The sequence below is a fragment of the Anopheles marshallii genome, chromosome 2, assembly GCF_943734725.1.
Source record: "Anopheles marshallii chromosome 2, idAnoMarsDA_429_01, whole genome shotgun sequence".
In the NCBI taxonomy this organism is placed as follows: Eukaryota; Metazoa; Arthropoda; class Insecta; order Diptera; family Culicidae; genus Anopheles; species Anopheles marshallii.
The window spans coordinates 67,375,586-67,392,481 of NC_071326.1; the positions used below are offsets into that span (position 1 = coordinate 67,375,586).

General features: G+C 42.3%; 1 protein-coding gene across 1 annotated transcript; it reads left to right on the forward strand.

Annotated features, from left to right (window-relative positions):
* The first annotated feature begins 890 nt into the window (after positions 1-890).
* On the forward strand, positions 891-11,009 carry LOC128719028 (uncharacterized). The gene is made up of 4 exons (XM_053812648.1): positions 891-1,118; positions 1,787-1,905; positions 10,306-10,399; positions 10,743-11,009. Exons 1-4 carry the CDS (start codon positions 891-893, stop codon positions 11,007-11,009), a joined length of 708 nt encoding a protein of 235 aa, XP_053668623.1.
* Positions 11,010-16,896: the final 5,887 nt, after the last annotated feature.

A 16,896-nucleotide genomic window follows, 5' to 3' on the forward strand; every position in this document is an offset into this window, starting at 1 on the left:
AGTGTGTTCTTTAATTTGTTAGAAACTTTACCGAACTAAACGAGCACAGAGCTGGTTTCGCTAATGTATCACTACTAATCACGATGGCAGCTTACACAATGAATTAAAATGATGTGAAACTCTCTGGAGACGTTAAGGAAAAGTTTTGGATGAAACTTATTATGCTTATTATAACCTGTCTTACTTTTATAGCTGAACGAAATTTTAATGCAATGTTGAAGAATTTTATTTAAACGCAAAATAACGGATATTTTTATTTAAATTTTTTGTAATAAAATCAGTTAGTAAGAATACGGATCAAACCATACATGCAGCTATTTTTTAAAGTTTTTTTTTTGTCCACTTAACCAACTACCCAAAGGAGATCATTTTCCTGCCTTCTTCGCTCTTATCCCTCCCAGAAATACCTTTTAAATATATGATAATTCTGGTTAGTTTCTTCCGTACACTGCACATCTCCTTTCGAACCTCTGCTATCCTCTCGTGTCAAACAGTATAATGAAACACAAGGGGAAGCGCCATGGCGAGTAAACATGTGCAGTACCACCAGGACATCACTTATTTAAATTATCCTTACTGCACGTTTGTTTTGCGTGTTACGCTGTCCTCGCTACGCTTAACCACATAAACCGGTCCGGTAAGCCAACTCCCATGCGGGCACTGTTGGTGTTGGTGAGCAGGATGCTTGTCCAGGATAATCTATGCAATGTTCCTATGCACCACATGTGACCAAGGAGAAAATTTCCGAAAGAGCAAATAGTGAAAACGAAGCAATTTCTTCATGTGTGCTTAACTAATGCTGAATGCTGCTTTAATATAGATAAGAATACAGTGCTCATACTCGTTGTGTAATAGCCCATTTTAACATTCATCTTTGCAGATCCGTCTCGATGCTGATGATGGACTTCAAGGCATCCAACACGGCCACCATCGCCACCATCGATAAGGGCAGCGACCGTACGTTCGCGTCGGCCTTTTTCCACCCACCCGCATCGCCCGCACACGTCGGCTGCTGTGTGTTAAACCGCGCACCGGCCAGGCCGCCGTCCGAAATCTATTTCGAAAGTCGTGGCAAATGCTGCAAGAAGCTGCTCCGATACAACGGCTACCCGAACAAGGTACGGGCTCTCTCTGGGCTAGTTAAATATTTTAATATCGCTGGATGTGTGCCATAGTTATTTTCACGCGAAAGCACTGCTGTGAGTGTTATTAAAAATGTATTGAGCTCTTAATGTTTGAATGAAAGTTTAATTAGTGTTAAGAAAAGGCTCCCGCAACACTATTCGTAACTATCTCAATAAATGCCAGCCTTGACATTGATACTGAGTTAATCTTCTCCAGCGATCCTCCTATATTCCAATTTAATTTCATTATCTTGATAAAATCTTGCTAATGCCTGGTGAAGCCGGATCGCCGGAATGGGGTGGTTTGGGGTCGGTGGCAGGATAACTCACCCCGGTCGCTTTAATTCACTTTATCCAACATCATCATTATCACCGGGATCTGGCCGGATTAGCACCCTGCACGATGGTTCCAAATTTTCAGCCACCTCCCTAAAGCCTCACCAAATCCGTCGAATATTTAGTGTCTAAACTTGTTGTTTTTTTTCTCCTTTGCGTATGAACTCATTTTGTAACTGACCCAAAACTTACTTACGGCGAGCCGCCAGGAAAGAAAAAAAAAAACCTTTGCTTGGCGCTCAAATTTAGCACAACTTTCCGCACTAATCCGACTAATGCTCGTCCGAAGCTTGGCGTCTGATATGAATCTTAACTACGCTTCGCAGGTCCTGCTGTACCCGGAAGAAGGATGGGCCCGGAGTGCAGCCTCCAGCTACTGGACGATAGCGCCCTGCCGGTGGCGAAGGAATCGATGCATCGTAGAGGAGGTGGCCGGCTCGAGGAAGTAAGTTGAGCAGCGTACGAAATTGAATTGATCTTTTGTTAAATGTTTCCCACCGCAGGCAACCACCGTTTACGTTTCCCTTATTCGCGCACAGTACTGTAGATAAATTATTGAATTGCAGGAAACAAACGAGGTCGATCGGTCGCGTTCATGAATATGGAACGCTAGCCAGAAATTGTTGATTTTTATACATTTTCGCTGCCATTTTCTCTCCGATTCGGTGATAGAGAGAGGGTTGGGAATCATCGTACGTGTCAGCGCGTGTTACACAGTCCGCACGGTGGGTTGCTCGAGCTGTAGTGCATTGGAAAAAGTTGGAGCAAGCTGTCATTCAGTGTGCAGTGGTGCATCATACGTATTTGCATGTTGCATCGCTTTTTCCCTCCCTTGCCAGTAGTGATGTGCAGCTCAATTTATTCTGTTTGAAAACTGGGTCCACGATCCACGACTGACAATGAAACGTTGTGATTGTTTTCACTTCGAATAGGAGCGACGGCAAGCAACTAGTTGTTATCAATACTGGTAGTTTGTGGCTATGTTTTGCGTGTTCATAAATAATTTTACATAGTGCATTGTTTATACGTGCGGTTTGCAGTTAATGTGTTGCTATAAATTCCTATTAAAAGGGAGGAGAAGGTATGACTACTCGGTTGCATGGCAAAAATTACTCTTGGAAGCAATTAAATGGAAGTCATGATCTATTTGAAGGCTGATTGCAGTTTGATACTCAAATAAAACAACTTATCTAACTCTTGCTTTAAGATCTTAGTTTAAAAAAGAAACTAAACATAACTCTCAAATCTCATCGCCGTCTGTGAAGCTATCTTTCAACCACTTGTGTGACAATTTTGTCGTTTCTGTCTGTTGCTCGGTGAATCCCTACAACCGTCGTGCCGATTTCTAAAGCACCGAAAGACCGTCTGGTCACACAAATTCTGAAAAGGTGTGTCCGGTTGCGTTGGGCTTCCTGCTCGGTGCACTTGTCACAAATTGCCCTCTCGAGCGTTGAGGTGATGGGTGTTTGTACAGCACTCGACGAAGATGCTTTCCTGTATCACGTGCGGACCGGACATCCGGTCGCAGTTGTGCTGGTACTTGCCCGAAGAAACATATTTCTCCAACCCAGAAATTCTTCACCCGAAGGGCATGCTATTTGTTTCGGATGCTTATTTGTGTCTACGCATGGAGAGTGACAAAATGGGAAAGTCACTTTTGCATACCGGTCGCAGAAAACGTTAAAGCATTAAAAGAAGTCTTCTTTTTTCTCTTCTTTAAATAGTTCACTGTCTTTTATCCTTGCTCTCGGCTAGCGTCTCAGCAAAAAAAAGGCATGTGATTCGTTATTCCAAACGCCCGGTCTCTTCCGTCCCGCATCTAATCCGGCACACAATATGGCCGAGAGCCGACATTTTTCAGCCGCTATCGGTGGCTCTAGTTTGCCGTAAGATTTACTACCTTTCCGAGCCACGGTCCATGTTTGCCGAAGATGATTAATATTTTCCTTCAATATTCAATAACGCCCTCGAGCTCCCGGATACCCCGGTACCAATGGACCGCATCGAATGTTAGGGGAGGGAAAAAAGGGATGTGAAAAAAAGCCACGCATGCATGCATCGGGCTGAAAGGCTCAACGGCTATCCTTCGCATAATACGATCCAAATGACAAATCGTTTCTGATTTCCATATTTTCTCCACGCTGGGTTATCTCCACAGCAGCAAATAAAGAAAAAATCAACCACTCTTCCAAAGAGGAACCATCCATCTCTAAGCTCAGCGGATGCGGATTATGTTGCAAAACCCCTTCGGGGCAGTGATTGGGTTTATTTGTCGATCGGGAAATTTGTCTTCCTGCGGTGGAAGCTTAACTCGTTCCCGGTGGTAGTTTTTTTGTCCCGTTTCCTTGTGCTGGGAAAAAAGGCCTATCGCGGTGGACAAACTTTTTAGCCTAACAAAATGATGCCCTTCCGCTGGATGGGAAAGTTAAATTTGTTCTCCGGCTCGCCCGAACGAGAAACACGGTTCGCGTCCCACACGTACGCAAAACCTTCAACTAGATTCACTCTTGTTTGCATAGCTTGTTGCTATTTTGGAAGGCGTTGGGTTAGTGGGGACATGCAAAAATTTCACTCCATAACGTTTTCAACTTTTTCCATGCGCGACCAGTCAGGGTTTCGACACGGCGATGCCAATTTTTCCACCCGGTTAGCTTCGGAAAGCTCACCCAAGCTCTCAAGCCCTTGTTTATGTAATGGAGATAATTATCCTTTTGCGGTTGTACACTCTTCGAGCAAACCCCCGGTATCCTTCGGATGGCCTGCGGAGAGGAACAGTAAATGTTACTCTTTTGAAGCAAACAAAAAGCACAAAACGGGCTTTGGAAATGCAAAACTGACAGTAGGCAAAAAAAAGCACTGGACGAAACAATGACATTTCAAAGGGACAAGTTTTATTCGGTGCCTGCGAGGAGTCGTCGTTACGTATCGTTACCCACTGGAAGGGTTGTAAAAAGGTTCGAAAATGGAATGTCCCTACCCGTGGGTAGGAACTCTTGCCTTAATGGATTCGACTTCCTGACCCGTGATCACGAGCTTTTATTGTCCATTTTCTAAAGACACTACCCACAACCCACCAAGACGGTTCATTCTTGTGACTCAACATCAAGAAATGCATCGCTGAGGGCGTGAATGGAAGTAGTCTTTGGTGCTACGGAATGGACAAAAAACTACGTAAAATTGCAATAGCTTTGAGTGGTTTCCGTGGTTCGTCCTCCTAAGCCGTTTAACCGAAGGAAAGGTTTATTTTGGTAAGTGGGCATCCTTATGGCCATCCCTACCAAAAAACGCCTATGCTCTTTCAAGCGTCGTGACGGTAGAATCCTTCGGGTAATTAGTTCCGTTGCGCCTTCACGGGCAAAGGCACTCGCGTACCAAGCAGCCCCAAGGTGAAAGGTTTCGTGGCACCATTCCATTGTTTGCTTTATTTTTATCGTTTTTTTTTTGTTTCTTAGTTCCTTTACAAACCACCATTGAAGCCGTTGGCACGTGGTGAAAGTTTTAATTTGTTGTGCCGATTTAATTACGGGCCGCCTAATCCTTTCATTGTGTCGGTGGCCGGAATGATTATTATGGTCGCGTTCATTGCCGCTGCTTTGGCCACCCCGAAACGTTTCGGTTTCGTTGCGTTGGCAATGTGATTTTGGTTGGTCGACTTTATTGAGCCATTATCGAACGGTGGGTCTCATTTTCGGTATCTCCCTTTCAATGGTGCGAATGTTACTTTTAAAGTAAATTCAAGCGGTTTCGATAGCAAGAAGTTGCTCCACGTTCACGTGATGGTACGAGGAGAATTATTTTTCCAAGAAAAATGTTTTATAATATTTCAGCACAAACTAAATGCATCGAATCCATTAGCTAATTTCAATTTTCCACAATCGAGCGTGTACTGCCACGCACCACTCTCTACACCGTCGAACCAGATTGATGATGGTAGGCTGTCATTTAATTTATTTCCATCCATTTGCTGCGTTCGACATCCACCTTCATTAATCAACTAGAACCAGTGGAACGAACAGCGAGCCGGCAGCAACAACATGCTCTCGTTACTAATCCCACCTTTTCTCACAATTGTGCAGGCATAAAGTGAAATTTACATTTACTTGATTATCTTGCACCACCACTCTGCACACCCAAAACCACCGCATACGCGCTTTAGTCTGGTGTACGTGTGGGGCGCAGAAAAAAAAGACAATATCAGAAAGAAAAATTCACCCCTACCGGCTCTGTTTCTAGCGCCACGGTACAAATCGCGTTATCTTACATATCGTATCCGTATGCGAAAGTAAAGCTCGTTTCCAAAGGGACGCATACCAAGCCCGTCCCCTTTTCGAGTGGTGACAACGGATTTAACCTCAACCTGATCAACACTGACAAGCCCGGGACTGCTTTGAGCCACAAACCCGTGAAGAAAAGCTGGAAAACCCGGCGCATCCTTTCGAGGCGTTCCGATACGCGGAGGCGTTGAAGTTTGTAAAGTGCGAGCAGAAATTAATTACGAAAGTGTCAATTCGTTTAATTAAAACGTCCTGTTTCGGGGGGAGGGGAGTTAGGATTCAGATGAAGAAATATTTAATTAATTTGCCCCTGGTTTTGCCTTTATCAAGCCGCCCATTTTTTCATTTTGCTTATTCGGTTAGAATTTTAGAAACTCTTTCTGTTACACAAGCTCATGTGAGGAGATTGTGTTGATTGGCTCGTTTGCTATGTCTTTTCCAATGTGCCTCTACCGTTTGCGACATTCCTTGAGGGGAATAACTTCAACCCTTTTCGCCTTAATAGCTCGAAACAGTCCACCCATTCGATATGTTGGAAGAAAACAGCTCTTGTAAACATACACACTTCCTAGTCGGCGTGTGCACAAAAACATCTTCTGCAGTGTTTCGCAAAACACCCCGTACGCTTCTCGTGTGAGACGCAAGATGAATCAGACTGGATACACATTTTCCAACGGCAAGCGGTATATCATAAAACTCTACATGGTTGTAAAAGCCGGCCTTTTGGCCATCGGCCATGGCTAAAAGAAAAAAACCAACAGCAGCCCCATAAACAAGACAATAACAATAATTGAAAAGAAACGATCGAACGAAACGAACGCATCGAAACTGATGGGACGTTACGGGTCGTGTGAAGAATGGAGAATGCCTTCTATTGCCCAGCCCGGCAAAAAGAAATGTATGGAGGATGGAACGTTTTCTAAAGGAAGAATTTCTCTGTGGAAAATTCTGTCCAATGCTGGCACCTACATCCACCGCAACACACCAAAAACGACCAGCAGGCCGACCGGAATGGATGTCGGCTTCATCGGCGTCATCACCCACAAGGGAGCTGTGAGATATTTATTTTCCTTTCAACCGTGCGTAGTCTTTCGACCGAACTCCAGCTCCATTCGATTGCTCTTTCACTTTCGATGCTTGGCCTCCGAAAGGCCCCGAAGGGTACGATTTTCGTTGGCTCGCAATTTCGGGGGTGTTTGAGAAAGCTATGGGAAATGGTCTCGGCAAAGGGAAATAGAAAAAAAAGGAAAGCATGATGCTTCCGTGCAAATAAAACGTTATTGGAAGTGGGCCAAATAAAGGAGAAAGCCGGTCCGTTTCTTGCGATGCGACCAAACGGATGGTAGTTTCCCCTGCCTCACAACCCTCGTCACGATACCCTCCCGGCCATGGCGTGTGTAGCGGGTGTCCTTTTTTATGTGGCCCACTGCTGAACGCATTTGATCTGGTGCGGGGTTTTTTTTTCACCAACAACGCTCCAACAAACGATGACTTTTATGTGTGTTTTTGCGTTCGGGCGATGAAAATTATACCCTCGGGAGCTGAGTTGCCCGTTTTTTTCCGTTCATCCATCGCTCTCTCTCACGCACACACACTCCTCTGTTGTGTTATGAAACGCTGAAAGCTCAGCCTGATAATGTCAATGCTCTCAATAGGTCAATTGGAAAGGCAAGACAGGTATGTTTTGCCCCTTCTCCGACTGTGTATGAAAAACCGCTGGGATGTTTTCCAATTCACTTACTCTAACAACTGTATCTGCACACGGCACGACAGCTTGTTTTCAGCTTGATCTACATATGAAACTTTAAACGCACTGCGGAGGGAAAGAAAATCAAGCGTTTTCCATCCACAACCATTTCCACGGAGTGTCGGAATTTCGTAATCCAACACATTCTGAGCATAGCTCCCAAGCAACCCGCATTCAAATTGGCTTTATTTATGGGTGCGCTGGGCAAGAGTGGTATAAACTTTTGCCACCTGACTCCGCCGAACCGGATTGACTGCCATTCGTAGTGATCAGTCCTCACCACTATGCCTCGATTCACTAATAGCTCCTGCGAGCTTTCGGATGCTTATTCTGCTTTTCGCAAAACCGCTCCGTATATCATGATCGACCACCGGGCTAATCAATCTTATCCACCCACTCAGCGCTCTCGAAGGAGGTATAAAGTTTTGCAAGGGTTTTCGGGGCATAAATCCTGCACCATCCATTCACCTTCATCACCTCGCCCAGGGGGGTAATCTAAATAATTATTCTCAATCTTCGCTTCGCTAGCGAGAAGAAGTTAATCGTGCGGCAGAGCGGCTTTACTAAGGATTAAGATGTAGCATCGTCATGAGATGTGGGCGTGTGTGTATGAAGAGAGTTATTATTTGGTAGTAAGAAACTTAAGACACGATACTGTATTTTATTGATGTGCCAATATTCTTCAAGAAAGCAATCACTCTTTTCGCTAGGCGTACGGTGTTTTCTACAGGAATAAAATGGGAAATTGTTTCATGAAATGGTAGATTTTTGTACATATAAAAATGTTCGAATTTTTTTTGGGAGTAAAAATAAATTTTTGATCGTGTTTCTTGAAAAACTAGGTTGAAACACATCAACTGTTGTCGGTAGAACACTCAATGTATTTTTTCATTTGGTAACTCACAATAGAGCACACTCTGTCAGTCCCACCAAATACCCAACATGATTGTTTGGTCAAGAATATTCGACTTGTTTATGAATGATGAACCATGGCCAGGATATTTAATTTTTGTCCTAATGTTTTACAATATGATAATTGACACTTCCTAGTTGTCCATCTTCTAGGTAATTTAATGTCTTCCCAAACGAAATTGTTACTTTTATTAAACCAATCAAAATTCTTTGAATAAGTGGATTCAGCTTTAACCTATTGGACATAATCTTCCAATAGCAAACGATGACTTTCAGCTGCCTTTGTTTGCTATATTGAAGCAACTCATTATTCAAATATTCAAATATAAATACTCATATATTTAGATCACCAACAAGCATAAAGCATTACAGACAATGCATAATTAAATTTACCCCTTACGCTAGATCACCTTCAACTAAATATGAAACCCCATAATTATGCTTTTCTTTATTCTATTTTCTGAAGCTTCTCTATTCTAAAATACCAAACAGCGTTGCCGCCTTTCCATCAACAGCCATTAGATCGCGTGTCCGTTCTAATTTCCCTCTCAACTGGTTGCGATGACAACAGAAGAAGCCTGCTCCACGGTTTTCGTCTTCTATTAGCAAGCTTTTCGTCTTCATCCTCTTTCAAAAATTCAACCCAAGGCAAGCACACTTGCCAACAGCCTAACGATACCGGGACCAGAGCTACATAATAAAGGCACACTACCCATTCTTGAGCGCCACCGGGAGCGTCTTAAAAAGAGAGCACACTAAATTTGCCAAGTAATTTAATATAGCATCTCATTAGCCAAGCCTCAGTTCAGGGACCCTCTGCAGGACCGCTCGGTACTTTAGAAGTGGTAAACCGCCTAATTTAAATCCTGCCAACCAATGTCCTGCCCTTTCACTCATCCTCACTTTGGCAAGCGTTCATAAAACACAGCGCGGGAGTCGAACGAGAAGTAAAAAGTCGCTAACAGAAAAGCTTAACATTTGGGTGAGATTTTCATTCGCCTTTTTCCCCCTCGCGTTCGGTTGTGCTTCGTTGCGAGCAGAAGGAATTAACAACCAGCTCCACCTGCCGCCCACTGTTCTAAGCAAAGCCACCGAACAGGACGGTTGTGAAATTATGTCATAATTCTGCGCAAAACATTCACAAATTAAACCGAGTCATTTGGAAATCCGCCAACGCCAGTCCCATTCCACCCATGTGCACCGTCGTGCCAGATGGCAACGGAGCACAGCTTATCTCGGTTCTGGTTTCTTAGTGGCGTTTCTTTCCATCTCCGGAGCAGGCTTTCCGATTCGCGCTGGTCTGCACGCCCAACAGTGGTCGGTTTTCCGGGGCCGGAGTGCTTCGAGGTTAGAAAATCAAAACGCAAAACCAAAAACCCAGTCCCCGTTCGTGTTCGGCTACCGCCTGAAGGTTGCTGCGAGATGAGTGCCTTTTGCGTGAATTCCAATGAAATCTGGTGTTTCGCAAATTCGTCATCATCAGTATGAATCCACTTCACGACCGGAGAATTAACTCCCCTAAGGATGGGCAATAATGTACATTGGGATGCGAGAGTTGTCAACTTTTGAAATGCTGGTGGGCATCGCTGGTTTGACAGAGTGAAGTACACAGATTGGCCAATCCACTTGCGAAGCGGATGAGGCAGTTGTCAGATGAATTCTTGAGAGCTGACGTTTTGCATTCGTTGTTAATTTTTTCTTCATTTTCGACGAAATTTAAAGACAAACATTAATCTACTGTCATGTCGTGTCTTATAAAAACATCATTCTTGGTGCTTATTAGACGCAACAATGTGTTGGAGAATGATTAATTTTATTTTTCACAAAAAACGAATAATTACAAGAAACATTACAACGAAGCCGGTAATAACTAACAAAATTTATTCTTCGTTTATTTATCCAACTTTCTTAGACAATCCACACAAGGCCGCATGATCGTTGTTGGTGATGGAGCTCTCCTAATAGTCGGTACCTTCAAGCGGCGCGTCCCCGATCCCGACTTCAAGGTAAGCCATCGTCCGTTTCTCCCACTCCCGGACCTTTATTTAACAGCAAACAACATTCCAGACAAACATAATAAACTGCGAAGGAATGTCCGCTGTAACGATGGTTTATTAGTTCAGAGCACTATTATAGCTCCCGTTTTGTCGCATTGTTTCCCGTTCCCCCGTCACTTTCTACAACATTTTGTTTGTCTTTCCTATCGGGGTTTTTTTTTTGCGAAACAATATTTGCCAAACGGACCCTTTTGGCCATGATACACCCTGTGTTTGGCCGGGTTACGGGTTTTCCTGTTTTTTTGGGACATTCAAATTAAATTACACCTTCCGCTTTTTACCATTACCACAGCTCTATCTGTCCTCCAACATCAGTTTGGCCGACTATAACATGGGCTACTGTCTCACGGGGACACTGGAGCGGGGCTGCGAGCGGACGAACCAGTACCAAACCACCCACTTTGCCGTCATACGGCGCTGCTGGCCTGCGAACGAGCACGACGGACATCACGGCGGGGGCGGTGGGTTCGGTGTGGGTGGCGTCGGTGGGGGCGGCAGTGGTAGTAAGAATAACAACAAAACACAGCACACCTACATCGATTTCCTCTTCAACCGATGATAACGATGGCGAGAGCCGGGATGAGCGTAACGGTGACGACAACAACAGCAAAAAACTGGGGTCGAAAATGGTGATTACGTGAGTGCGCTTTGTTTCGGTTTTCGGCCCACACTTTGTCGGAGGGTTTGTGTTTTTTTTTGTGGTTTTGCGAAGCAACCTACTGGACATTTGAGATAGGATCCATAGGATGACGTGTGCTTTTAGGTAGCAGTCGATGATACTATAAATTTAGATATGGGTGTATTATACAAACTTTGAGCCGATTTTGGTAACGACGATAATGATGTGCAAATCCTTCGTCGCCAGTCCGCATCCGTGTACGGCACAAACAGAAAATGCTGCGTGCACACATGAGAGCTATGCTTTACAAAAGCAACAATTTAAGTTGGCACTCACAAAAATAACTATTGAACGCGGTGAAAATAGCAAAACAAAATGGAAGATAGAAAAGACTAAACAAAAAATGGAAGAGAACTAGAATAGACCCAGAACAATGCAATGCGAATCAATTAATCGATCTTTTGGTGTGCTAAATCGGTAACAAATCAAACAAACGGACAAAAAGCTAAGAGCCTATCGTAACGAAGAGATAGAAAATAGATATAAAAGCAAAAACTAAATGCAAAAATTCTAGCATCACCACCACACAAACACTTCAAACAACACACAAATCAAAATAATAGACGAAATAAAAAAAAGAAAAAATGAATAGATAAAAACAAACAATTGCCACGCATGGAAAGAAAGAAAGATAGTGCAACCGAATAAATCCCAACACGTTCGTGCATGCCGATGCGATGGAGAGCAGGCGCATCATCCTAGCACCTATACAGGGTTTATCAAGTAACTTTGCCCTTTGAATGGCACACTTCGCCGGTGTTGAAATGTATTTTGTGTCTAATAAAATTTTCCCTCCCGCTCCAAAATGTAAATCCGCCTACTCGATATGATGTTAGCGACGATTGCTTTAGCTTTTTCACTGGGATTTGGGCTGTATCTGGTCGTGATTTGTACCGTAATTTCAAAATTAATTTACTTTTTCTACCTATTTATTTTACTTGAAACTACTTTTTTGCGCCTGTTTTTAACAAATAAATGTTTTTAATATGTATTATTCGAAATTAATCACTATTTTTCAAAAATGTGCTATCCTCAAAGTTGGTTTGTTTACATATCATTCGGATTCGGTTTGAAACATCTGCGTATACACACACAAACATGAACATATTCCGTTCGGCAGCGTTTGCAGACCAAAATCCCAGTGAAAAGGCTAAAGCAATCGTCGCTAAAATCATATCGAGCGGGAGGAAAAACTTCGCAGGAACACGAAATATATTTCCACACCGGCGAAGTATACCATGCAAAAGGCAAAGGCGACTTGTTAATCCCTGTATTTATTTTTTTAACCTTTTTGCTTGCGGGAGAAATATGTGTGTGCAGGAAAATCATTTTGTGAAGTAGCGCACGAAAACAAACAACCGGAAGATATGAAATCAATCAATCGATCTACCCGGCAGCACACGAAATCGTTTGCGCACACGATGGTTGTTTGGAAGATGGTGCAAATGTCCTATAGATGTGTCATAAATACACAAACCCAGCTACAGGCTAAAGGTATTGTTGTGTATAATTATTCCCATAGGAGCAGTGTGTGTCCCATGTGGATGCGGAACGGAGTGGACAATTTTGATGCTGAATTACGCGTAGGAAAGTATTTTTGTACCGGTCGCTTTTTGTACATAGAAACTTCGCTTGATAGGCGCAATCGAATGTAAGGAAACTAAAATTTACATACACTTACGACAGGAATCAAAACAAGATCGATGGCTCGAAACATTGTCCGGCGCAGCAATAGGCCGATTTGTAGAGCACACGTGTATAGGTTTGCTTTTCTGCATTGCTTTCACGGTACGCCAAAACCGTACTGCTCGCAAGCTTTAAGCGAGCAACCAGTCAAACATACGTAAACCGTTTCCGTACTCCTTACCTTGCGTACAACCGTTGCTAATCATAGATAGGTTCATATCATGCTCTTTATATCATTAATATTATGCTGGTTTCGGGTCATTTACCGATCATTTATTGCGTTGCCTTTTCCTATACTTTCATTACCTTACGTTAGTGTGCGTTCTATTTACAACATAAAGCGAGCAGAAACAAACGAAAACACCCAGAACCTAAATAAGCACCACAATGTAAACACAAAGAAACAAAACAAAATCAAATCATTCGAAATCAAAATGTAACACGATGAACATTAACGTCCTGCCAGTATTTAACGTCCATAACAAATAGTTGTCTAGTTGCACTGACGCGTCCTCACAAGCGCACCGGTGTAGGGATAATGGTGACTGAATGCGCAAGGGGAATTGTAGCGAACGACCGTTAGGAGGTGAATAGTACGATTTCAAGCGATGCTTTTCCTGTCATACAAAGAGTTTGTGTTGCTCCATCAGTAGGAATACTACATCAACATCAGCTATTAATTTCCAGGGTTTGAGACCGCCAATCAGAATAATTTAAATTAGTGAGAAATTTGGAGTTAATTGATTAACTTGTTTTCTATTTATAAGCATTTATTTTCTTGTCTAAAAATCCACGACATACGTACTCTTAAATGCCCAACCCAAATGCAATCGCAAAATCAGGCATTGGACATGAAAGTACTCGCTTGGAGGAATCGCTTCTTTGATGTGTCCAGTCTTCTTTTTTATACAACCCAATAGCTGACCCAGCAAGCCAGGAACTGACCATACAACTTTTGCACACCAAAGAGATATAAACAGACAGATTGCTGAGTCGAAATGGCGCCCCGCAACTAGCTTAGCTTTTTTTGTGTGTAGAATGAGAGTAGTTTTGCTACCGACAAAATAGACGCGAAAACGAAACAGGTCGTAAGGCTGTCGAAAACTGTTACATACAACCGTTAGCACGTATAGATGGGTAAGACGAGCGAGCTTTTGCTAGGAAGGTAGCTTTCAAACGGCACAAACCAATCAGTAAACGCATCAGGAACGTTCTTTGCTTTGAGTTTGCATCCTGCCCTGTCCCAAACTTTCGAGCGGCACTCTAATCCATAGCCACGCTACTAGCCCTTATCATACGGATCAATGTGTAAATCATCTTACATGCGCAGCTTATAGCATAGGATACCATGGTGTGCGAAGCAGGAGCGATTACAGCATAAATTTAAAAAAAAACCATAACATTAAGCGCACGGAGAGAAACGTCTCGCAAATACAGCTACTAGAGAGACTATTTTTTCTAAAGGAATTTATATACAAAACCCAACGATTCAGCAAATACGGAATGCGAGCAAGGTAAACCGTAGCGGCAAAAATGGTTAAACGAGTGCGCGAACTCGTTTGTTTGTGTGTTCTTCAAGGCACGGAAAGATGCTGGTCCTGTAATGGAAACTAAAACTAGAGAAGCTACTTGGAACGCAGCGTCCCTCGGGTTTGGAACATTTCAAATCAAATCGTCGTCAATAATGATGTATAAGTGTAATTATGTATGTGCGAAGGTGGCTGCATCGATTGAACAGAGAGCGTGTTGTTTAAGAGTATAACGATTGTCAAACATGGATGCGATGAGGAGGAGAAGAAATAAATGTTGTTATAATTTCCAAAACTGGTTGTTGGCGTTTTAACGTGTTACAAGATGACAGTGTGGCGTTACAAGATGACAGGTGACGTACAAAGATGACAACATCATTCTTCTTTGCTACTTTTAAGACTATTCTCAAAATGCTGGTTAAGCGTAAAATTATGGTACACCCTGTAGAAATGATATGGTTGGCTGCAGCTCTGCTGCGATACAGGCTGCTATGACTTTGGAGCTTTTTTCGGAAGATAGGAATATTATTCACTTTTGGGTCTATTGTTGTGCTTAATAAGCCTTTCGAAAAGTATTGCATTCAGCAACGTATTACAGCCTATTGATAGGCTATTATTACAACCTATTATTTAGTTGAACTAAATTGCACAATTTCACTAAGAAGGGAGGAGGTACAAAAAATATTGTCTTTTTGCGTTGTTGGACTATAAGTGATCAGGTTCCCCAGTAACCTTAATTTACTTATCACCATTTTCCTTTCCTCTCGTCTACACTCCCTGATTGAAATCTGGATAGTCAGGGTTGTCGAACCCATCGCAACAAGAAGAGTAATACGATAAAAATATTTATTAACGATTCATTTGAATCATTGACATTGACAGTTGAGTAGTAAAAGATGTATTAGTTTTTAGAAGATTTTTGAATTTGTACAACACTCATAAAAACTTTAAAATTGTATGTATTTTTTTCTGAAGATCACTGGATAATCTCTGAAGAGTCATTTATTTTTATAAAAGCGATTCAGAGTCATTCACTTAAATGATCTATCAATTTCATGAATTTTAATCAGAATCACTCAAAATACTGCTTGCTGTTTCTTAAAAATAATCAAAATAGATCAAAATATTTGTGAAATATTACCATTTATTCACAAATTGAACATTTTTTAAGCTTTTTCTTAAACGTTTATCGTTCGTCTGAATATTATCTGTGAACAAACACCCTCCTAATGTGTATTATTTATACGACCAACCAAGAGATTCAATCCCGACTACTAATCAGTATTGTCCTTTGTTCTAACTGCCATTTTGTGTTTCTCTCCCCTTCCAAGCAATTGTCCAACCGATGATGGTGGTTTTGTGACCAATGTCTATCCAACCGAAAAAGGAGACAAAAGCAGCACAATCAACCCGAAAAATGCTGCCAACGTTCGATGATGACACATTCGATCGGTTCTCGGTTCTGACCGTACACACAATCGGGCGATGGTTTTGTTTCTATTTGATGAAAACGATCCAGCTACCGTTGTCGAGGTTAATTAAACGCATTATCCCATCGCACACAGCGTCACATTTGCTGACGGTGCTGAGCGTTGGTTAGTTCGTTAGAGGGTTAATTAAGCCTATTGAAGCGCGGCTAACGCGGCCCGACCGCATCCTTGGGCGATACGGCACCGGTACGACGACAAATGTTCGTTAATTAGATGGAGGTTAAGTATTTGCGAAACTGGCTGTGTCCAGATGTCGGCAAAATGGTTTGACACACAATCGCAACATGATCAGAGGCTGATTAAGCGAACCAGCGTAAAACATGTGTTTCTATCCCCTTAAAAGCATTGCGATGTTTGATGTCTGCAGGAACCATGATGGATAGTTGCCTATTCATCGAATCGATTAATTATACCATGAATTAAGCATCAGCTTACTGTAGCGGGATGGCTTATACTAGATCTAATTATTATCACATGTTAAGATACGCTTGGCTTAACTTCCTTTCTTTGTACAGAAATGTTGAAACATCAAGGCAAACCTTGGTTGCAAATTTAATCACACAAAGACACTAATTTTAAGTACAACATAATACAAAATAATCCATCACTCTCCATCTCTTCTGCCCATTCACGCAACTCTACACGCTTCATTTAGAAATGGTTATCAAACGCTTCTTTCCTTCCACAGCCTTTCTAGGTAAGGTTTCACTTTTATCGCTTTTTCATGGTCGATTAATCTCTCGCCCTTCTTGCAGAGCGGCAGAAACAAAACAAAACAAAAAAAATCACATCTTCGATAATTCATCGATTAGGGCCTAAACAGGCTGAACGTTGATCATGGCGACACATCAGCACGACGAAGATAAATGGCTTTGACGACGTGTCAAGATTGGTCGTCTTTAAAAACTTTCTTTATGTCACGCAGAAAAAAAAAGCTGGCCAATATTGAACACAATGTTCATTAATTAAGATTAGCTGATTTTAAACTGATGACGTTAACGTCTTCTTTTCGTTGGCCTAAGTAGTACAGTAGTAGTGGAAGCAATAATTACAACTAATGTC